This window comes from Aquarana catesbeiana, linkage group LG10 (assembly GCF_042186555.1).
Source record: "Aquarana catesbeiana isolate 2022-GZ linkage group LG10, ASM4218655v1, whole genome shotgun sequence".
Classification (NCBI taxonomy): Eukaryota; Metazoa; Chordata; class Amphibia; order Anura; family Ranidae; genus Aquarana; species Aquarana catesbeiana.
In genome coordinates this window covers 132,427,513-132,452,098 of record NC_133333.1, presented here as the reverse complement: position 1 = coordinate 132,452,098, position 24,586 = coordinate 132,427,513, and the positions used below count along the sequence as shown (strand labels likewise).

The 24,586-nt window shown below is 42.2% G+C and overlaps 1 protein-coding gene across 2 annotated transcripts in view; it reads right to left on the bottom strand.

Annotated features, from left to right (window-relative positions):
- LOC141110901 (C-Jun-amino-terminal kinase-interacting protein 3-like) overlaps positions 1–24,586 on the bottom strand; it is a 218,447-nt gene that overhangs the window by 132,439 nt on the left and 61,422 nt on the right. Inside the window, exons 6-9 of one of the 2 annotated variants that reach the window (XM_073602675.1) lie at positions 22,373–22,466; positions 11,955–11,984; positions 7,336–7,483; positions 2,234–2,324 (exon numbers count right to left, since the gene is read on the bottom strand). In XM_073602675.1, coding sequence (XP_073458776.1) covers positions 2,234–2,324; positions 7,336–7,483; positions 11,955–11,984; positions 22,373–22,466 — 363 coding nt within the window. The remainder of the gene's footprint in view (positions 1–2,233; positions 2,325–7,335; positions 7,484–11,954; positions 11,985–22,372; positions 22,467–24,586) is intronic. The other variant, XM_073602676.1, reaches the window with a different exon arrangement.

The window sequence follows — 24,586 nt, the reverse complement described above, 5'->3', positions numbered from 1 at the left end:
TTAAATTATCACTAAACCCACATTAAAACAACGATCAATAAATGGTGTATTACATGTCATTCATACTCACCCAGTCACTATAAGATTTGTTTTCTGTGTTTCTGCAAAAAACCTGGTCGGTCCTGCTGCTTTCTATCTCCGCCTTCTGTTCATGTCCTCAATGCAGCTAGGGATTTTGCAACTGTGGTGGCAACTCTGCACATACTCAGTTTTCTGTGAGTTTCTATGCTGAGCATTTCCTCCCTATCACATCTGAGCAGCCCATGTGACTATAGAGTCACACATGTAGGAGTATATACAGTGGTAAATGACAGCCAACACCCTCCCTTCTCCTCTATGCCCATTAACCAGCTAAACACAATGGGGGAGGGATATTACATGTATATATGTGTATCACAGTACACAATTATGCTTGTGGGTACCACTATAAATAACTAACTTGCACACAGGTTACATCAACCCTGGATAGAAAAACATGAGAAAGCCTCTGGAAGAGGAGCGGGGGAAGATGGCGGCAGTAGTGACGAAGAAGCGAAGGAGTCTGCAGACATTCCCTTACTGGAGGAGGGCACTTGGGGAGGTAAGTGTGCCATAATGTACAAATATGCTTTATTTAGAGATAAAGAAAGCTGCGCTAAAAATTAAAGTCCATAATAAATTACATCAAGGAAAAAATGTTCATTAGAAGCATAAAACACCACCACAGTGTGCCTATAACTTAGCCCAGCCAAGGCCTTTAAGCTTGCTAACGATCTTGGTGTTCGGATGGCGGGGGGTAAATCTCCAAGGATCACTCGCGGTATCCACATATTCCGAACACTGGGATCATTAGCAAGCTTAAAAGCCTTGGCTGGGCTATAGCCACTTGCCTTCTTAAGCTTGCCGTCTGGTAAGCTGAACTAACAGCTACGGTGGATGGGCACATTAAGTTATAGGCACACTGTGGTGGTGTTTTATGCTTCTAATGGACATTTTTTCCTTGATGTCATTTATTATGGACTTTAATTTTTAGCGCAGCTTTCTTTATCTCTTTAATTTTTGGTGTAATCGCACTGTATGCTGCTGCTTTTTGCTACTGTTTTTGTTAGCGCGGTATCTTTACCATCCTATGCTTTATTTAGAGCCCTTTCACACGCTCTTTACCGCCCGGGCGTGGGCGGTAAAGTGGCTCTATTTTTAGTGTCGCTTTACCATCGTTTTAGCGGCACTATTCGGCCGCTAGCGGGGCGGTTTTAACTGCCGCTATTGGCCGAAAAAGGGTTAAATCCACCCGCAAAACGCCACTGCAGCGACACTTTGCCGGCACTGCCCATTGATTTAAATGGGCAGAAGCGGTGTATTCACCGCTCCTACACTGCTGCAAAGAAGCTGCTGGCAGGACTTTTTATGATGCCCTTCCAGCGCAGCGCCCCAGTGTGAAAGCACTCAGATTTTCACACTTGGTTTGCAGCTGAGGCTTTTTTCAGATGCTATGCAGGCGCTATTTTTAGCACTGTAGCGCCTGAAAAATGCCTTCAGTGTGAAAGGGGTCTTACTTGTAGACTATGGTGAGAACTCTATGGGCCACAAACACATTAAGTATATACGCCTCATTCAAGAATGTTATTTTCTTTTCTGCCATATGCCTATCCAAAGGAAATAAGCTTCACTGATGTGTGGGAGTTATGCAACTGTTTATGCTAGCAATAGAAATAGAAGAAAGGTATTTTATTTTTTTCAGCAGCCTTTAGAAAAATGTTGGCAAGAAAATGAAAGCAATCACAGCAACCAATCAGATTTAGATAGAAGAGCATTATTATTTATATTGTAAAGCGCTGCGTAAACTGTTGGCGCTATATAAATCCTGAATAATAATAATAATTATAAAATAAAACTATTTCCTAAGCTGTTGCAAACTACACCTCCTGTTACAGAAAATCCTCCAATTTTTAGCCTGAAGGCTTACTGTAACTGTTATTACAAAATGTGTCTGATTTGCATATTCACACCAAATGACAAATTATTTCAATGTGGAATCTGATCAGCTATAAACCATTGCCTTTATAAAGCTAAAATAATAAAGTGAGGAAAATAGAGATGGAGTGGACTATGCAGTAACCCACAAAGCCAAAACCCATAACAGTTTACTACGTTCTGACAAGTGAAATGTCATTTCTGATGTGCACTCTGCACATTGTTCTTTGCTTATACAATAACATATTTATTAAGCCATTTCATTAGAAAAAGGCCTAACCTTGCTTCTAACGGTTCAGAATTCAACTTCAGTTCTGGGGTGGAGTTAATGATGTCATCAATCACCGACAGTATTTCAGGCTTAGGGGTCTCTGCAAATATCAAACACATGTACAATTGACTCGTCATTATTAGAAATTACTGATTACCAATGATAAAACACACTTCTTTCCAAGGCTGAAAAAAAGCATAATCTAACACAATTAATGGGCAATATTAAAAGTTGAAAAAAAAATATTTAAAGACATAGAAAATAGATTAACCTAAATGAATTTTGTTTATTGATTAGTACTGATAACCCAAAGCCACCTAAAGACATGAGAGGACAGATGCTGAAACTGGCAGTTTGACAAGGTAAGAAGCTTGCCATGGTTGTGTCTGAAGTTCTCTTGCTGCATTAATAACAGAGAGGTGCAGAGGTTCCAAGACCATGGACTGGGTTTGACTGCACTATCACAGCTATACCTAAATGACCTGAAATATAAAAAATAAGAGATAAACTGTGCTCCTTGGATACATCTCAAAGTTTAATTTTCAATACTGACTGACCTTTAGAAGGTGTCATTCTTCTGTGTCTCTCCAAGTTCCGATCAGGTGAAAATATTTCAGACCATTCAGATTTTGCTAAACTCATTAAAGCTAATTTTTAGGAAAATGTTTTCAGCCTACTGAGTGGACTGACCGAAATCACTGAACAATGCTATTCAGACAGTTTATAGATACAGTGCCTTGCAAAAGTATTCACCCCCCTTGGCATTTTTTTGTGTTTTGCTGCCTCACAACCTGGAATTAACATGGATTGTTTGAGAATTTGCATCATTTAATTCACAGAACATGCCCACAATTTGAATTTTTTTTTTTTTTATTGTAAAGCAAACAACAAACATGACAAAATTACAGAAAAAGTCAATGTGCATAACTATTCACCCCCCCTAAAATCAATACTTTGTAGAGCCACCTTTTGCGTCTATCACAGCTCCAAGTCACTTTGGTTAAGTCTCTATGAGCTTGCCACATCTTACCACTGTGATTTTTGCCCATTCCTCCTTGCAAAACTGCTCCAGCTCCTTCAAGTTGGATGGTTTGCGCTTGTGAACAGCAATCTTTAAGTCTGACCACAGATTTTCTATTGGATTGAAGTCTGGGCTTTGACTAGGCCGTTCCAACAAATTTACATGTTTCCCCTTAAACTACTCAAGTGTTGCTTTAGCAGTGTGTTTGGGGTCATTGTCCTGCTGAAAGGTGAACCTCCATCCTAGCCTTAAATCACACACAGAGTGGTACAGGTTTTGCTCAAGAATATCCCTGTATTTAGCACCATCCATCTTTTACCTCAACTCTGACCAGTTTCCCAGTCCCAACTGCTGAAAAACATCCCCACAGCATGACGCTGCCTCCACCATGTTTCACTGTGGGGATGGTGTTCTTTGGGTGATGTGATGTGTTGGGTTTGCGCCAGACATAGCGTTTTCTTTGATGGCCAAAAAGTTCAATTTTAGTCTCATCAGACCAGAGCACCTTCCTCCATACATTCCTGGAGTCTCCCACATGCCTTTTTACAAACTCAAAACGTGCCATTTTGGGTTTTTTTGGTGAAAGTAATGGCTTTCTTCTGGCCACTCTGCCATAAAGCCCAACTCTATGTAGCGTATGGCTTATTGTCGTCCTATCTACAGATACTCCAGTCTCTGCTGTGGAACTCTGCAGCTCCTCCAGGGTTACCTTAGGTCTCTGTGCTCCTCTCTGATTAATGCCCTCCTTGCCCGGTCTGTGAGTTTTGGTGTGCGGCCGTTTCTTGGCAGGTTTGCTGTTGTGCCATGTTCTTTTCATTTGATTATGATAGATTTGATGTTGCTCCTAGGAATCATCAAAGATTTGGATATTTTTTGATAAGCTAACCCTGACTTGCACTTCTCAATAACATTGTCCCTTACTTGTTTGGAGAGCTCCTTGGTCTTCATGGCAGTGTTTGGTTAGTGGTGCCTCTTAATTAGGTGTTGCAGCCTCTGGGGCCTTTCAAAAAGGTGTGTATATGTGATGACAGATCATGTGACACTTAGATTGCACACAGGTGGACATCATTTCACTAATTATGTAATTTCTGAAGGTAATTGGTTCCCCCAGTGCTTTTTATGGGCTTCATAACAAAAGGGGGTGAATACATACACACATGCCAATTATCAGTTTTTTATTTCTGAAAAATAGTTTTTTGTATATATTTTTCTAATTTTACTTCAGCAACTTAGACTATTGTGTTCTGATCCATCATATATAATTCAGATTAAAAAAAAAAAACATTGAACTAAAGGCTGTAATGAAACAAAAAATAGGTAAAAAGCCAAGGGGGGTGAATACTTTTGCAAGGCACTGTAGGTCACAATGCCAGATTCCAGCAGCAGGTGGCACTAGAAGTGAGATATGGAATTACAGCTCCCATTGACAAGTACCATTTTAGAAGCTGAGGAAAGAGACAAAGGAGTCAGAGTATAATTTTTCAAGAGGTTCCTTTTAAAGATCAAGATGTTAAATTCAACCACTGAAATCAGAAGGTTATTGCAATGTAACCATTATTAATGTAAAATTACACTGTACAGTACAGTACTGCACTTGGGGGCTAAGAATATGCATGCCTCATACATACTATGGGGAGTACAACTGGGGGAATCCATGGTGGAGAAGGATCTGGGGGTTTTGGTAGATCATAAGCTCAATAATAGAATGCAATGCCAAGCTGCAGTTTCCAAAGCGACCAAAATCCTTTCTTGTACAGGGGGTCCCCGGGTTACAAACAAGTTAGGGTCTGTAGGTTTGTTCTTAAGTTGAATCTGTTTGTAAGTCGGAACAGGTACATTTTTTAAGTGTAGCTCCAGCCAAAAAAACTATTTTTAAGCTTTTTGGATAGCATAGGGAAGGGTTAACACCCCTGTAACATTTGTTTTGCTGTCTGTGCCCCTGTTCAGAAGATTTCACCTCACTTTCTGTCCCAATGACAATTGGATTTTGAAAATTTTGGGTTGTTGTGGAAACAAGCCTTGGTGATAATGCATCAGTGGAGGTACCTTTTCCCCATAATTGCTCTTACAGGAGTAAATTTCCCTTCCTAGGGGTAGATTTCCTCTCACTTCCTGTTTTCTCCCTCCGTTTGTAAGTAGGAGTCGTTTGTAAGTCGGATGTTTGTAACTAGGGGACCCCCTGTATTAAGAGAGGTATAGATTCCAGAGAGCGATATCATTTTGCCCCTGAACAAATCATTAGTAAGACCTCATCTGGAACTGAATTTATTCTCTCTTGAGAAGAGGAGATTAAAGGGGGACATGATCAACATGTACAAATACATAAGTGGTCCATATAGTGAACTTGGTGTTGAGTTATTCACTTTAAGGTCATCACAGAGGACAAGGGGGCACTCTTTACGTCTAGAGGAAAAGAGATTTAATCTCCAAATACGGAAAGGTTTCTTCACAGTAACAGCTGTGAAAATGTGGAATAGACTCCCTCCAGAGGTGGTTCTGGCCAGCTCAGTAGATTGCTTTAAAAAAAGGCCTGGATTCCTTCCTAGGTGTACATAATATAACTGGGTACTAACATTTATATGTAAAGTTGATCCAGGGAATATCAGATTGCCTCTTGGGGGATCAGGAAGGAATTTTTTTCCCCTGCTGTAGCAAATTGGATCGTGCTTTACTGGGGTTTTTCGCCTTCCTCTAGATCAAATGTGGGTATAGGATTGTGTGTATGGGATTGTATGATTTTATTTTATTTTTGTTGGTTGAACTAGATGGACTTGTGTCTTTTTTTCAATCTGACTGTAACGATGTAAGTATATACAGTGTCAAAATGTCTGGTCAAGTTTTAAAGCGTAACTCCACTTTTGTTAAGAAAAAAAACATTCCCCTCTGGGTGATCTATGTACAGTGCAAGGATTTTAACAAACTGGGTTGCAGAGCCCTTCCTTTGATTATTCTGAAGAATTAGCCGTTTGTTTGTCTGTACCCTGAGTGAATCTGTATGGGACCGGTTTTATAATAATCAATCAGCTGCTGCACCTGCAGGGCTCTAACAAGGACATTTTCAGGGTCTGCATCCCTTTAGACGTGATTTCCCTTTGGGAGTATCTCACCAAAAATTAAATTTTTGTTGCAGAGGGTGCCAAAAATCTGATTCGTATCGTAGTGCAGACTTCTGGGAAAATCAGTCAGCAAATCACACAAGACAGAAATGACATATCTAGGGGGTGTTCTGTACACCATCTGTGTACAGAACTTCTCCAGGTTGCCATATTGCCTTGAATTTTACAGAAAATTACAGCTCTGCAGATTGAAAAGGAAAGGTCATTTTTAATAGCATTCAATTACAATATGCATGGAGTTGCAATTGCATAGGCTATATTTTTATTTATTTTTTATTTGCTAATTTTTTTAACTCATGACAGTGGAGTTACCCTTTAAGCTTGCCCTATCTGTGTAGCAAGGTATTCTGGAGCTGCCATTTTTCAGCAGCCTTAAATTCCATAGGGGAAAAATGTTTGTGGCTTAAAGTTTACCCTTCTAGCCACTGAAGTCTCATTATATTACACAAACACTCTTCTGTTAAGTCTCTGGATGGGAAGAAAAATAAATGCTGACAATATATCTTGCATAAGTAGCAAAGCAGGAAATCTGGGATCCAGCCCATGTAGTATGGACTTTTCTAAACTTTGGAAAAAGTAGAGAGGGATAAAAATGCTAGTCTGTTTTTATTGCTGTCAGTGCCCCCCGTTAGGGAGATTCACCCTCTCTATTTGTCATGTTTACCATTATCATTGAAAGTGAAAGTAAAAGAAAACACAAATGTTGTGTTGTCCCCAGAAAAGTATTAGAGGGGAAATCTTCCAGTGGAGACACTAGTTCTAGTGACCTGGGAGTCCCTAAGGAATTCCTTTAATTTTCAGGGATTTCCTCTCACTTCCTGTTTGGTTATGGGACAGGAAGTGGAGGGAAATCTCCAAAATCTTGTTCAACTAAAAATGAAAAAAAAAAAAAAAAGTTTTGCACATAGTTCTACTTTAAACATTTTTTTTTAAATGAACTTTAAGACTTTTCCAAAAATATGTTACTTTTATACCTGGGTCATTGACTCTGAGTCCATCTTGTGGTTGCAGCTCATCTTTCAGTGAGGAGTCATTATTCTCAGGCACTTTATTACGCAAAATGTCTGTGCAAGTTGGAGAACCGGTCTCTGTGCTGGCAGGTTTACTCTCTTCAGACAGAACCTAAATGGAAGTTATCATCACTAACATTTTTTCTAAATAGTAGAACCCATAGAAAAGAAATGTTTTACTTGACCGGTCTACAACAATACAAATATCAGCAAGGAATGTCAGGAGTTATTTAAAGGCTCAGCCAAACCAAAGCTTAGGGGAAGATTTATAAACCAGTGAATGTTACAGTCACAAAATATTCACAATTGGTAATCATTCCCTGTCATTTAAATTGTTGCTAAACCCAGGACCCTGCATTCACTATATCTCCCACAGTACACAGAACATGGAAATGCATTCATTTTAATAAATAGAAAATTCTAAATACTTTTTCTCATCAGCAGTATATATCAGTCCTGTGACCAGCACTGGTTAAAACTTGTAGCAGGAGTTTTCATACTGCACTGACTGGCCTATCAGGATGCAGGACCCCTGACCCTCTGTCTGGATAGTGCTGATTGGCCCTGTGCTGATCACATGCACTCTCCCAAGAAAAAAAAAGTTCTAGCAACACACACCAAACTGAGCATGTGCAGCCTGACTCCACTAACTCTGTCTTATCCAGGCCTGTGTTGGAGTCAGTGTAAGAAGGGGAGGATCAGAGAAGACAGGATCAAACAGCCTTGTTACACAATGCAGAGGATTAACCCCTTAGGTTCCACAGTGAGCATAACAAGCATGCTTTACTGCATATATGCAATGATTTTACTGTTGTGGGTTTAGTAACAGTTTCAAGACGTTGTAAATGAAAAGGGTTTTTACCTTAAAGCGGAGTTCCAGCCTGGGTGAAAAAAAATTAAGACAGAAGCTACAAATACCTTAGCTGCTGACTTTTAATATAAGGACACTTGCCTGTCCAGGGAACCCGCAATGTCGACACCCGAAGCTGACCCGTCCATTGGCTCCGGGTGCAGACGTTGGCTGCTTCACAGCCTGCTTCCTTCTGTGCATGCGCAAGTCACATGGCGCTTTCTGAATGGTCCCGTCATCTTCTGGGACACACACATTTCCCAGAAGGCACTGGTGGGGGGGGGGGGCATGATAAAACCGCAGCGACATGGGACGGAAGTTCCAAAGAAAACATACCAAAAAGGTTTGTTTAAAACTGAGTTCAATTTTTACCTGGAACTCCACTTTAATGCATTCTCTGCATTAAAAAACCTTCTGTGATTAGGATCTCACAGCCCCCTAAATACTTACCTGAGCCTGACCTTGATCCAGCACTGTTGCACTGTGCCTGAGAGTAGCAGGTCTCTCTGCTCTCTTCCCCCTCACTGGACATGGGGGCAGTCAAAGCTTGTGAGAAGAGAGCGGGGGGTAGTGCCAAGCTGCTGTGTGTGCGTCTACAAACACACACAGCGTGGCTTGGGATCGAGCCCGCACAAGTGCCCCCATAGCAAGCAGCTTGTTCTGTGAGCACTCAGCAGGAAGGAGCCAGGAGCACCACAGGGGATGCCAGAAGGAGGAGGATAGGGGAAGCCAGAAGAGGAGGATCGGGGCTGCTCTGTGCTATACCATGGCACAGAGCATGTAAAAATGTAGTTTGCCATTTTTTTTTAAAATTACATTTACAAACATTTTAAAACGAAAGCACCAAGTCAAATCGTCTTCAGTGAATTCTGTCACATTCATTGCTGTGTCAAGTGTCAGCGGTGCATTGCTGTGTGCCGACATAAGAAGCCATCTAGTGAGCTGATAAAAAATGCACACACGCTGCATTTTTCTGCACCCCACCACTCATCACAACAGCGCTGTGGTGTGAATTGAGCACATAGAAAACAATTGTTGAACCCCCACCCAAAAAGGCGTGTTGTCCAGTGGAAATGTAGGACTTTCTGAAAAACTATTAACTGGTAAAACACCCATTTAGATTGGAAAACTGGTCTCTCTTCAGACACAGCCCAAATGGAAATTATCACCAATGAAAAAACATCTGAATGGTATAATCCAGAAAAACATTTCTTTACTGGGAGTGGTTTCCAACCCCCCCCCCCCCAAAAAAAAAAAACACAATATCAGCAGTGCATAGAGGATAATCCACCCAAAATTGCTAAAGCTGCCCATAAACTAATAGATTTCTTTCATTTAGCAGATTGCTCCATCCACACAATGGATGAATTCCCAGACGGGCTACTGGATTCTGACAGTTGCCAACGTTGGTTTGGCTGACAACTTTCATTGGCTCCTTCCACAAAAGTCCTTTGAGTAATTGACTTCTTCAAAGCCGGTAGGGCCACCCACTGTTTTAATTTCAAACTATTCCTCTGAGTTGGCAAAAAATTAGACTCTGCACTTTTTTTTGTTCAACTCTTGAGATAAAATGATCAGAAAAACTCCAGGCAAATTGAAGTGGTTGTAAACGCTCACATATACCAAGTGAAGTGACTGGCCTCAGGCAATACACAGAGATGAAACAAATCCTCCTACATAAGTTGTATCTATTTTTCTGCAATCCCCTGTTCTCTACAGCCATTCAAAGCGGAGAATTCATACACCAATTTCAGAAAAAAGGGGAGGGCTGAAGTCACAATCTGCAGATCTCTGTGAGGAGAGCTCTGACAACTGATTGGAGGGCAGAGACACACCCCCCTTTACACAGCACACAAGAACAGAGCTGAGGCTGTCAATCAGCTGAAGGTCCCTCCCCTGTCACCATTTTTCTTTTGGTGTCAGGAAAACTTGTCAGCAGTGATAGTAAAGGAACAAAGCAGCAAACAGAAATGACATTTAGTGCTCATAATTGAGACAAATACACACTTTAGAGGGAGATGCTTTGTTCATTTTTCATGTCTGAGGTTTACAACCACTTTAAAATAAAATTGACTGACAACTGTGGCAATATCAGAATACCTTCACTATTAATACACAGTTGGGATTTCTATTCATTAACTGCAGCTAGATGTAGTAGGCTATTCACAGAACTCGTGGATAAGAAAACAGCTTGTCATGTGATTCTGTACTGTGTAACCCAAGAACTCCTGAACCTGGGAACACTTGGCCTGCACTCACACAGTCTCCGACCAACCAGTCATTCAGAAAATGAGGAAAGCTTTAACAGTAGGGATTACTGAGTGGATAAAATGAATGTCATTGACTATTAACTGAGTAGGATTTACTCCCATGATTTTAATTATTTAATTGCAAAATATTCACATTTATCTACAAAAGGTACCTTTAAATAGTTTGCTTTTTTAAAAATGAATCATTTATGAAGCCAACCACCTGGTGGCTTCATTACTGAAACTTTGATGTTGTGTCGCTGCATTGACAGCGCCGTTTCCCTCCCGACTCACAAAGATACTTCTTGGCAGTATTGCCCCTGGCTGTCATTTCCAAGCATAAAAGTAGTAATGTATTAATAAGGGAATAATGTCACTTTTGTGGGATCTTACATACACCCATTCCTTCCCTAGCACTGCTACCGATTCACTACTGGACATTAAGATCTCCTTTATTAATTGTTTAGAGCACTCCTAGACTTAAATCATTAATAATTCACCATTGCACTTTTTATTTCACTCTACAAGTGACATTGCACAGAGAGCAAAGAGCAATGATAATGAGTAAATGACTCAATACTGGAGCTACCCGTCAGCTTCCAACTTTCCTTCTTTGTGTTATTATAATCAGGATAACAGACAATGTTAAATATCGGTTCACTTGATTAAAGCAAGGACACAAAAGAAATTACTTATAATGACCAGTGACTTTAAAACATTTTGTGTGTAGATCTTCCTTTGAAGCTAATCTTCTGTGAAGTCACAGAATCCCTTAAAGAAAAAGCATGCTCTGAAATGTGAGGCCATATCTTTAAAGGGTCAGTCCACCCAAAAGGGATATGTCACTTTTTGGTAGAGGCAAGAGTGTTAAAGTGGTTGTAACCCCCTGAAATGAAAAATGAACAAAGCATTTCCTCCAATAGTATGTACTTGCCTTAACCCAAAGCACCCAGCTTGATTTTTGTCATTCATCTGCTATCTGCACCAGTCACTTCTGACAGTCTACATAAACACAGAGCAATCCCAGCAAACGGTCCTGCCTCCCCTCCAGCACACAGCAGGAGATTGACAGCCTCAGTTGTGCATGTTTACCTATCAGACTGTGTAAGGGGGAGGGGGGGTGTGCATTCCCTCCACTCAGGTCTCAGATTACACTCAGCTCCCAGATATGCGGTGTGTGACATCAGATCCCCACCTCCTGCCTTCCAGAGCTCAGAAATGCTGTGTAAAACATGTGGGGGAGACTGTAAAGAAGAAAGGGCTGCTGATAAAGAGGCACAACTTGTGTAGGAAGACTGAACTCTGTGTATCACCTGAGGCCAGTCACCTCACTGGGTATATGTGAGGGTTTACAATCACTGTAAAGCATAGCCAAACCCAAAAACATAAATGTAATATATTGCTGCTTACTTATCCTTAGATGCAGGGCATGCATTAGTTTTCATTATTTTAGACTAAGAACACTCAGTAAATACAAAAAATACCTGTTGATCTTGAAGTGTCCTTGTCACTTCCTGTGAGTTAAAAAGAAAGCACAAACGTCCTTACCTTTCTTGTGTTTTCTATTACTAGTTTACTTTTTACTTTACTATTCCCATCAATCCCCCATGTAATGGGAAATAAAAATACAATGGAGAAATAAAAGGCTTAAGTTCATCTTTCAAACAGTATAATAAATGTGTATTATTTTGCAGGTAGAAAAACATGCCTTTTTTTTCCCCCTCTGCAGCTTGTAAAACATTGCACCCACGATCAGCAGATTGTGGGTGCAATGCCCATACCTCTGATACAGGGAGACAGTTACTGAATGTCAGGAGGATCAATGAACTAAGAAAGTGCTCATTAGTGCCCTTGCAGTTCATTGGGAACTACAAGACGGTGGTTGCAAAGGCAGAGGGTACTTGTAGTTCATTCTTTCACAGAACTTTGTGAATAAATGATATGGCTGTGTGAATGGAGCCCCACATGCCCACGCTGTTTATAAATTATGACAGTGTATGCAGGGAGAAGATCTCTGTCCACTATCACGGGGGGGGGGCAGGAACATGTTACCTCTTCCACCCTAAACAGTGGATCATGTAATATGTTCCAAAGGTGAATTTATTGTTTAAAAGTAGACAAGAAGGAACAGGAAATGTGCTATTTGCAATATCACCAGGTGAAAATAAAAAAATCGAATACAGCCACTACATCTAAGAAATGGTAAACAAGTATATTATATTTTTGTTTTTAGGTATATACCAGCCAACAATTTCTTATATCACGCTGAGATTCTTTTGGCGAGAGCAATGTTTTTGCGCTAATGGGTCTGCACACCTGCTGCGACCATTACGAGTTCTTCCCAGAATTTTTTTTTGTATTGATTTTATATTAGAGAATTCAACAGGAAATACTGAAAGACAGAAAAAGAGATAAAGAGTATCAGAGTATCTAACACTAAAGTTGGCCATAGAAGGATCAAAATTCGGTCCAGTTCAGCAGGGAGCAGCCAAATTTCGATCAGTGTGTGGCTGTCCCTGTTTGACAGAAGTCAAGCATTTGATCAACTTTTGTTTAACGGACATGTTGGAAAACTTTTGTTGATCATCAGTTTGAGCCAATTGACTGTCGCTGCTGATCAGTGTACTCTGACAGCAGTGAGTCCCATTGTCAGAATACAATGTCCCGGTGGGCGGGTGGGCGGGTGGGTAAGTAGTAATTCCCCCATCCACCTTGTTTGTGTAGATGGAGGAATCTGTTCGCTCAACTACCTGTCTATGGTAAGCTTGGAGTAGACAGCAATGGGGTCAAGAAATATAAAAAAGGGAGACCGGAGTACCCAAGATATATTAGAAAGCAGGGGTTCATTTAGGCTACTGGGATCCATTTATACCTATAATAGCAATTGCAACTATAGGAGTTTGTCTGTGGGTTCAAAACATGAGAAAATACATTGATTGAATAGACAATGATTGAATAGACTAAAGAAGCAAAACTTTCCCACACATACCCCCTAATGTTCTGTCCAATGAAAATCTGCTTGGGGGAGGGGAGGAGGGGCAGGTTGAAATTTATATATATATATATATATATATATACATATATAAATATATATATATATATACACATATATATATATATATATATATATACACACACACATACATACATATATATATATATATACATATATATACACACACACACACACACACACACACACACACACACACACACACACACACACACACACACACACACACACACACACACACCCAAAAGTATTGGGACGCCTGCCTTTACACGCACATGAACTTTAATAGCATCCCAGTCTTAGTCCGTAGGGTTCAATATTGAGTTAGCCCATCCTTTGCAGTTATAACAGCTTCAACTCTTCTGGGAAGGCTGTCCACAAGGTTTAGGAGTGTGTCTATGTGAATGTTTGACCATTCTTCCAGAAGCGCATTTGTGGGGTCATTCACTGATGTTGGACGAGAAGGCCTGGCTCGCAGTCTCCGCTCTAATTCATCACAAAGGCATTCTATCAGGTTGAGCTCAGGACTCTGTACTGGCCAGTCAAGTTCCTCCACCATACACTCCCTCATCTGTGTCTTTATGGACCTTGCTTTGTGCACTGGTCCAAATCATTTGGTGGAGGGGGGATTATGGTGTGAGGTTGTTTTTAAGGGTTGGGCTTGGCACCTTAGTTCCAGTGAAGAGAACTCTTATGGCGTCAGCATACCAAGACATTTTGGACAATTTCATGCTCCCAACTTTGTGGAAACAGTTTGGGGATGACGGTGCACTAGTGCAGAAAGTAAGGTCCATAAAGACATGGATGAGCGAGTTTGGGGTGGAGGAACTTGATTGGCCTGCACAGAGTCCTGACCTCAACCCAATAGAACACCATTGAGATGAAATAAAGCTGAGACTGCAAACCAGGTCTTCTCATCCAATAACAGTGCCTGACCTCACAAACGTGCTTCTGGAAGAATGGTCAAACATTCCCATAGACACACTCCTAAACCTTGTGGACAGCCTTCCCAGAAGAGTTGAAGCTGTTATAGCTGCAAAGGGTGTGGCTGCACTACTGCTGATCTCCTGAGCTCCAGAGAGGCCTTCTGATCCAGGGAGCTTGATTACTCCCTATACCCAGAGTGGATGCAGGAATCTGGGATGGACCCCGGGGAGGATCCCCCGGATGGCCAGAGTACCGGTCCTCCCATACCAGTGTTTGAGGACCTGGGAAATGGCCCAGCTAAAGGTGAAAGTCTGTCAGCCTACAGAAAGAAGGTTTGTGCTAGGATTGCGAGAATTGCCAAGGAGGAGGAAGTACTGGCGAAGTTGAAGTTTGACTTCAAACATAAAAAAATTGCAAATGACCGGCTTCACAGTTCTAAGAGAAGACAGATGCGGCCTGAGTTAATGGCTTTGGAGGCTAAAGTTGAAAAGCAGAGTCTGCTGGTGGCCACATTGAAAGAAACCAGCGGAGCTTTCAAGGAGAAATATGGCAATGATGATCGCTTCCGTACAATGCGCAGAGGGACCATAGAGTCCAGTGGAGGAGAAGCATCACCAGAGTGCGAGAAAGAAAGGTCAGTGCAAAGCAAAAAAGTTTCTTCGGGCTTGGACTGTGTTTCTGGCCAGCACGCTGGAAAATCTTTACCAAGTATCAGTATGCCTGCAGAAAGTGGAGAAAGCTCTGGCACACAGGCTGCGGGTGATCAGCAGTCAGGTGTTTTGACTGCCAGTATGCCACTGGGCCAAGGAAGTTCTGTGCCCTTGTCACCGCAGCAGGAGGCTATGGAGCAAGATGATCCATCTGAGCCTGTAAAGGGAGCAGGAATGCTTAAGTTAATCAAAGAAATGGAATCCCCTTTGCATGGTCGCAAGTTTGCCGTGTCTGGATCATCAGAGGATGAAGAAGAGGATAGTGATGTCCCCCCAAAACCTTTGAAACATCGGTTGGCTGAAAAAGCCGTTTTTGTTAAAGATTTCCCAATACAACATAATGGAGATGTAGTTCCTATAGAGGGTGCTGTAGAGGGCAGTGGAGAGCAAGCTCATCTCCTGGCAGAGACTCCCACCTGTGTACAGAGAGCCAGTGAGGGGTGTGCAGACTCTGCTGTGAAGAGTGCTGATAAAGACATCTCTGCTGTTAGTAACCCTTTAGTTACTGGTAATGAAGTAAGAATTACCAAGGGTAATGTAGATGATATTTCTGTGTCAGAAGTCTCTGTTCCATCTGTTGATAATAATATTGTTTCTAACTTGTCTAAAGAGGGGTCTGTAACTAAAAGTGATGTGCGGGATGTTGCAAGGTGTGCAGTTATTTCCTATGCTGCAGCGGTGGCTGCACCTGTCCCAAGGGTGAGTAGGGCCAGTTATTCTGCGGTCACTAGGACTGATGTGAGTGAAGGTCAGGCCAATCTGACACCATCTGGTAGCTCCTTTAAACGCCGCAATGTGGTCCAATTGAGGTGGACTGGAGAAGGCCTGCCCCCCCCCCAAATAGGAGAGATGTGGTGGACCGTATGCTGGGGATGGGTTTTAAAGCAGAGGAGGTTTTTGCCCTTATCAGCCCAGTTGGGTCATATGAGTATGACCTCTCCTTTGTCAAGGCGGAAGGATTAGATGTCTTTTGGGAGAGGTATGAGCAGAGGTGGAAGGAGTCCCCAAAATAGGCAGGTTTGTCACCCAAAGTAATCTCTCGCCAGCCATTATATAAGAATGTCACCATTCTAGTACGCAATGAGTCCATTCCTGCTGCAGATCTGGTGGTGTGGTTGGGGAGATATGCTGATGTCCAAGCTCCATTGAGGAAAGTTGTAGAAGATAGGGGGATTTGGACAGGAGGTTGGACAGTGTTGGTAAAACTGCATGTCACGGGTAATGTTGTTAAGCACATCCCTTCGTCTGCCTTTATAGGTCATGACAGGATTATCACTTTTTATGCAGGGCAACCAAAGTTGTGTCATCGCTGTGGTGAAAAGGGGCATTTTTCAAGCTCATGTTCTGTGCAGAAATGTTCCCTCTGTCAGGGCTCAGGGCATGTTGCAAAAGACTGCAATAGTATTCGCTGTAATCTTTGTAACAAGTTAGGTCACCCCTATAGTCTTTGCCCTGAAGCCCTCCATAATCAGCCAGAGGTGGTGGAAGAACTTCTGAGGATGGAGGAGGAGGAACGTGGGGGGCAGCAAGGGGTTGGTGGAGCTGTTTCAGCTAGTCCTGAGGACCCCCCCCAGGTGTCCGTTTCCCAGCCTGAAGGTGTGATCCCTACTGTGTCTGCTCCCCAGTCTGTGCTCCCTACTGTGTCTGTGTCTACTTCTGTTGTGTGTTCTTCCCCAGTGTTTCAAGTGCCCAGTGTTCCAAAAGTAAATAAGTCATCCAGATTGGCTGAGGCTGCCAAAGGGGCAGATTCGTGCAGATCTGAGGTGGCAGCTTCATCAGGGCCTTCCCTAAGGCAGCGTAAAACCTCTAGTGGAGGTTCTAAGGTGAAGAAGGGGGAAGTTGCCACTGCTAATAATGTAGATGAGGTCTTTCAGGGTAATGTTTCAGGGGAGGAGGGAGAGTGGACCAAGGTGGGGAGAAGGAGGAATAAGGTAGTCCTGACCTCTGCCTCCTCGGTTTCATCCTTCGAGGTAGATGATCTACCGCTGGGAAACAAGTTTGGGTCCTTATCTGAGGGGGAGGAGGAGTCTTCTAATTCCGTGTCTCAGATGGAGGAAGATGAGGTAGAGTGTTCTCTAAAGAGGTCAAGGTCTCCAGTAAGGGGGGAGGGAGCTCAGGCTAAGAAACGCCTACCTCAATCATCCTGATGGCAGTTCCCACTCCGATAAAGTTGGCAACGATTAATGTTGCCAGCATAAAATCTGTAAGGGCTCGTAATATGGCCTTATTTTTGCTCAGCGAGATGGATGCTGATATTTTATTTTTGCAAGAGACCCGGCTAAATAGACTTGCCGATGTCCACCTGGCAAAGAGGGAGTGGAGGCGTGGGCCCTCCTTCTGGTCTCTTGCGGCTGAGCCTTACAGCGGAGTTGCAGTACTTTTTACTGGCATGGTAACGTGTCGGCGGGTTATCGAGGTAGAGATTGGAAGGTGTATGGTCCTGGACGTCTCTGTGAAGGGGCATGATCTGCGTTTAATAAATATTTATGGACCACAGACTAGATGAGAGAGGAAATGCCTCTTTACAAAGATTAAGCCTTTCCTTTTTACATCTCGGCAAGTTGTCTTTGGAGGTGATTTTAACACCGTTACTAGGCCCAAAGACAGGAAAGGCTCCACTGACAGCCTGAGATATGATAGCGTTTTTCTTAATACGATAGCCAGGGAAGCAGGTCTGGAAGATGCGCATATTAAGCGTTGCCCAGACAGCACGGGGTACACATTTAGGAGAGGCAGTTGTGAGAGCAGGATAGATAGGTTTTTTTTAAAAGGGGACTCTGCCTTTTCGGCTCCTGAGTGTCGTATGGTGGAGTTTTCTGATCACCTTTTGCTGTCTGTGATTCTCAATGCTTCAGATATACCACCTAAAGGAAAGGGTATTTGGAGGATGAATTCGGCTCTGCTGGATGATGAGGAGGTAAGACAATCTTTTGAGGATTTTTTTCAGGCTCAGGTAACCATCCTGGATTTCTGCAGCAGTAAGTCGGAGTGGTGGGAGCTTGCTAAAAGCCGGATTAGTGGGTTTTTCAAAGCCATAGGAAAAAGGAAACAGCTTGGTAAGTACATTGCCTACCAGCAGCTGCGGAGAAAACTTGATCGCCTTGTCTCGAGTGGTGGAGATTCCGGGGCAATCTCTGAGGTGAAACTTCTCCTTAGGAAGTATCAGTATGACCGACACGCTTCTTTGGTTCTGGAAAGGGACTACGGGAAATATCACTCGCCCGACCCTTATCAGAACTGCAAACAAAGCGCAGCAGTTAAGACGGTTGTTGGGCTAAGGGATAGTACGGGCTCTTTGACGAAATCCAGGTCAGGGATCCTGGAGGTCTCAAGGTCTTTTTATGTGGATCTTCTTGGGGAGAAGTACCTTGATCGGGCAAAGATGTCGAGTTTTCTGGATTCTACACCAGGTCTGGGAAATAACATTCCACTTGCAAGTTTGACAGGGGGAATCACAGCAGAAGAGGTAGTCAAAGCTATAGATGGTCTGGCTATTAAGAAAACCCTTGGGCCAGACAGATTGACGGCTGAATTTTATAAGATTTTCAAATCCAGCTTGGTACCTTATCTTGTGGAGGTATTTAACGGCTGTCTGCAAGAAGGTTCGCTCCCTCCCTCCATGAGACAATCTGCTGTGATTCTGTTGTCAAAAGGCAAGGATCCCTCGATGATTGAGAATTGGCGCCCCATTAGCCTTCTCAATGTCGATAGAAAGATTCTGGCGAAGATAATTTTCTGGTGCTTGTCGTCAGTAGCAGACAGATTGCTTTCTCGTCAGCAGCACTGTTCGGTCCAGGGCAGAAGCACTTTTTCAGCGGTGTTAGCTGTCCGGGAGGCTCTGGAACGTTGCAGGGCTGAAGGCTGGGGAAGGTATTTGCTGGCACTGGATCAGGCGAAGGCTTTTGATCATGTCAATCATGAGTACCTCTGGCTTCTCCTTGACAAGTATGGCCTGGAGGGTGGGTTTATTTGATGGCTTAAGACTTTATACAGAGAGGCAGAGAGCTTCATGCTTGTTAACGGTTGGGTTGGACGGCCCTTCGGGGTTGGATCGGGGGTGCGCCAGGGGTGTCCACTGAGCCCTTTGCTATACGTGTTTGCAATTGACCCCTTCATCAGAAGGCTAGAGAGCGGACCGTTGTGCGGGGTGCCGGTGGGCATTACTGGTGAGCCACCCTTGAGGGTTGTAGCCTATGCTGATGACGTTTCTGTCTTTATCTCTGGGACAGAGGAGGCACAGGAGGTGGTTTCAGTTATAGAGCAGTATTCCGAGGCATCAGGCTCCAAGGTCAACCGTGATAAAAGTGAAGTTTTTTGGATGAGCGAGGGAGGTGAGAGCTTTGCACTTCCGGACACCTTCCCGAGGCCTCAGCAGAAAGTCAAAGTATTAGGCATTGAGTTTGGCCCTGATGATTACAGTAAGTCAAATTGGGAAGCCAGGCTGAATGATGCTGATGTCAAGGTGAAATGCTGGAAAGGGTGGCGGCTCTCCTTGAGGGAAAGGGTGGACTTGATTAAGACCTACCTGATTCCTACCTTTTTGTATGTCAGCTTTGTTTGCATCTTGCCAGAGTCTTGCTATACCAGGATTTATAGTTGTTTCTTCCAATTATTATGGGGGAACAGGCTGAATCTTGTGAAGCGGAATGTGACTTACCTATCTAGGTGGAAGGGTGGCCTAGGGATGGTCAACCCGGTTTGTTCTTCTCTCTGATGTTTTTGAAACACAATTTTGGTAACATGCTAGCAGAGAGACCGCCTGGATGGGTAGGTATTTTCCAGATCTGGTTTAGACCTTTTCTGGGCTGTTGGGAGAGTGGCGGGCCAGTGAAAAGCCTAAGGATCAAGCATGGTAAGCTCCCGGCTTATGTTGCCCTGTGCCTGAAAATTCTTAAACGGTGGCATGTGACAGCAGAGGATATCAGGTCCCTTCCTAGGAGACTCCTGGGGGAGAAGATCGTGGGTACTGTCTTTCTTGCGCCACTGGCCTTGAGGGATTGCCCAGGTCATATTATGAGGGAGGGTTTACGTTTAATAAATTCTGAGCGGATTCCCTTGAAATTTAGGGACCAGGCCTGGCTCGCTTTCCACGGTAGGCTCTATGTGAGGGGGAACGTGAAGTGCCGCTCTTTGAATAATTGTGGTTGTCCAAGAGTGGAGTGTCAGGGTGAAGTGGAAACTATGGACCACTTCTTGCTTCAGTGCCCTTTCAATATAGAAGTCTATAAAAAGGTGGGGAGGGCTCTGAATATTCCTTTCCTGCCTTGCATGTCTTATGCTGAGTGGGTGTATGGAGCATTGCAGAATCGCAAGGGATTTGATTTGGACACTCTTTTTCTAGTCAGCTTAGTAGTCCGATATTACACCTGGAATGCACGGTGTCAGGTATCCCTTCGGCAGAAAGTCCTTTCTGTTCCGGTGGTGGTGTGTGAGATTCTTGGTGAGGTAGGGAAAATTCGGGGTCTCGAGAAAGACAGATGGCGGCAAAGGGTTTGGATAAAGGCGTGGAGGAATATCAGGCCTGTAGCTGCTGTTTGTTGTTCTCTGGGTGTTGGGTTCTTTCCCTGTTTTCTCTCTGGACACTCCCTTAGATTTTCAAGGATAAACACAATTTTGAAGAAAGGCTACATACACATGATAATCTATGTTTCTTGGTCTGAATGTTAATCAAGTTGAGTAATGTGTAGAATTGTTGAAGATGTCTGTGCTTTTAGTGATATATGTATATAGTATAATATAATACAATACAGTGATATTCCTCTTGGTTGAAAAAAAAAAAAACCCTTTTGTTCATATATTATAGGTTGAAGTAAGCCTTTATTATTATGTTTAGTCGTATATACAATATGTTATGCATATATAATAGATGTATGTGTATGTGTATGTATGTATATATGTATAATATTTATTTTTTTTATATTTTTGTATAAAAAAAAAAAAGTTGGAATGTGTTTCTTGTTTGCAAGATTCTCAAATAAAAAAATTGCCAACTCAATATTGAACCCTATGGACTAATGCCCTGTACACACGGTCGGACATTGATCGGACATTCCGACAACAAAATCCATGGATTTTTTCCAACGGATGTTGGCTCAAACTTGTCTTGCATACACATGGTCACACAAAGTTGTCGGAAAATCCGATCATTCTGAACGCGGTGACATGTACATCGGGACTATAAAAACGGGGCAATAGCCAATAGCTTTTGTTTCTTAATTTATTCTGAGCATGCATGGCACTTTGTGCGTCGGATTTGTGTACACACGATCGGAATTTCCGACAATGGATTTTGTTGTCGGAAAATTTTATAGCAAGCTCTCAAACTTTGTGTGTCGGAAATTCCTATGGAAAATGTGTGATGGAGCCTACACACGATCGGAATTTCCGACAACAAGGTCCTATCACACATTTTCCATCGGAAAATCCTATCGTGTGTACAGGACATAAGGCTGGGATGACATTAAAGATCATGTGCTTGTAAAGGCAGGCGTCCCAATACTTTTGGTAATAGAGTGTGTATATGTTTCATATATCAGAACAATGGTTATAAGTCTTAACATGTACAAAGGTAATAAAAGGTAATAACGTGTAGATACACCCCGTCAAAGAAACAGATGACTAACAGGAAGCAAAGCTGGAAACAAACTACATCCAGTCATAATAAAGCCCTTGAATCCCATTTTATAGAAGAAGAGCAGAACAAAGCATTGGAAGTCAGATCAGGGAGAAGATGAGCTGCAGTCCTTCGCCCTCTACTTGCTTTTTTTTTTTTTTTTTTTTGACATGGCAAATAGTACAGTTCCCTTTTAAAGAGGTGGCTTACCAATGATAAAGCTTTAGGAAGCATTTGGATTAAAGGTGTCTATACAGCAGCCAATTAAGGCCCAGTTTACACCAATTTGGATTAATTATTTTGATAATCACGGCTTATTTGGCATGACAATCACTCCCATGGGAGAATAATCTTTACTTGTATACCAAAAATGTATTATTTATTCAAATGATCCAATCTGTCCATGTATGCAATCATCCTATAGGTACTTTTCAAAATGCCAACCAAACTCCATAACCCCAACCAACTGTTACTTTGCATTCACCTTATCAGTTTGGATTTGTAACATTTTTTTTAAATCTGCATTATATACCGATTTTATACATTTCTTGTTGAAATATATATATATATATATATATATATATATATATTTTAGGACATGATAAATGGAATATTAATTTAGAATAAAATGAACAACACCTTTTCATTATTAGGGATTTCTGGGCCTCCACTGTCTGAGACGCTCTCTAGAGACGATGGCGCTTCCTGGAAATCTAGCATCATTTTCTTTTCTCTAGAATAAGAGACATGTTATGAGACTAAAAAAAACACAGCACACTCAGAAAACACAAGACATTTCTTTATGTCAATTTCTTATTCAATTTTAGATTATAATTTGCAGAAATATACCATGCTTAACTGAATTGGGTTCTAAACTCTTACATATACTCAGTTAAGTGAAGTGACTATCCTCGGGTGATACACAAAGATGAAACACACCTTCTACATAAGTTGTACCTGTTTATTTGCAGCCCTCCCTTCTCTACAGCAGTTCAAAAATCAGAATTTATACAGCTTGTCTGAGCTTCCAGATAGCAGGGGGCGGGGAGCTGAAGCTACACTCTGCAGAGATCAGTGAAGAGAGCTTTGGGAGCTGATTAGAGGGACTCACCCCCCTACACACAGCACACAGGAACAGAGCAGAGGCTGTCAATCACAGGCTATGTGCTAGAGCTCCCTCACCCATCAACTTTTTACTTCTTTGTGTCAGGAAAACCTGTCAGAAGTTATTCATGTAGATAGAAGTGGAACAAAGCAGCAACCAGAACTGACACTTAGGGGGTTATTTACTAAACCTGGAGAGTGCAAAATCTGGTGCAACTCTGCAAAGAAACCAATCAGCTTCTAGGTTTTATTGCCAAAGCTTAATTGAACAAGCTCAAGTCAGAAGCGGATTGGCTACCATGCACAGCTGCAGTTTCTGAGTGCATCAGTTTTAGTAAATCAACCCCTTAGTGTTCTATATTGAGACAGGTACACACTATGCTTTGTTCATATTTCAGGTCAGAGGATTACAACCACTTTAGTATATGTTACCGGTAGAAGTTGTATTCATTCAAGATCTAATTTTTAAAACATTTTCTTATAGCATTTTCTACGATTGTCTGTATATTTATCCCTTCCATAAATAACTAGTACACACAAATTTATACACAAAGGCAGCCAATACATTAGTCAGTTTTTTTTCCTTCAGCCAGGAGGTTGAGGGAAAATACTGACCCAATTTTCCCATCCACATATTTGAGGTGGATGGAGAAATCCTCCATGCTGAACATTATATTCTGATGGCGAAGAGACTTCCCGCCATCAGAAGGTACTGATCAGCACTGCAGTCTATAGCCTACGGCGCTGATTGAGCAGGAAAAATCCAACCGAGTGGTTGTACAGAAGTTTATCAGTAGATCGACTTCTGTACAACCACAGTGCCCATACATGGATCGAAATACGTCTGTTTCCAGCTGAACTGCCCGAATTTCAATCCCTGTATGGCTACTAGCTCATTATGCCTTTTTCTTGCAGGTGTTAGTTTTTTTTTTTTTTTTTTAAGTGGATTTACACCCACTTTAAGGTCATCACGGAGGACGAGAGGGCACTCTTTATATCTAGAGAAAAAAGGATTTCATCTCCAAATATGGAAAGGTTTCTTCACAGTAAGAGCTGTGAAAATGTGGAATAGACTCCCTCCAGAGGTGGTTCTGGCCAGCTCAGTAGATTGCTTTAAAAAAGGCCTGGATTCTTTACTAAATGTATACAAAATAACTGGATAATGAAATTATTGGTAAAGTTGATCCAGGGAAAATCCGATTGCCTCTCGGGGATCAGGAGGGAATTTTTTTCCCCCACTGTAGCAAATTGGATCATGCTTTACTGGAGTTTTTCGTCTTCCTCTGGATCAACTGTGGGTGAAGGATTTTGTGTATATGGGATTGTATTTTTTATTTTTTGGTTGAACTAGATGGACTTGTGTCTTTTTTCAACCTGACTGACTAACTATGTAACTCTACCTATATCTGTTGTCTTCATCTGTATATATCCTTTAGAAAGTGCTCTTCGTGTTAAACTTTTTCTCTTCCTGGTCAGCACAAGGAGTGGATTATTGGCATACCCTTTATATTTATTATCACGAGTGTCGGAGTCCATCTGGAAGGTATATAGAGGCTTAATAGATGCTGGAAACGGGGCCGTCGGGTCCTCCACAGGTGCCATTCATTTGAACAGCATTCTGTTACCTTTGTCGGCTCTCTGGATAAACACATGCGCTTCTGATCTCTATCATTTGAAATCATCTGGGTCCATAAGAGGCTGCATTACCTCACAGGCACTTTTGGAGCACCTTTGGAATTGATTGTTTAC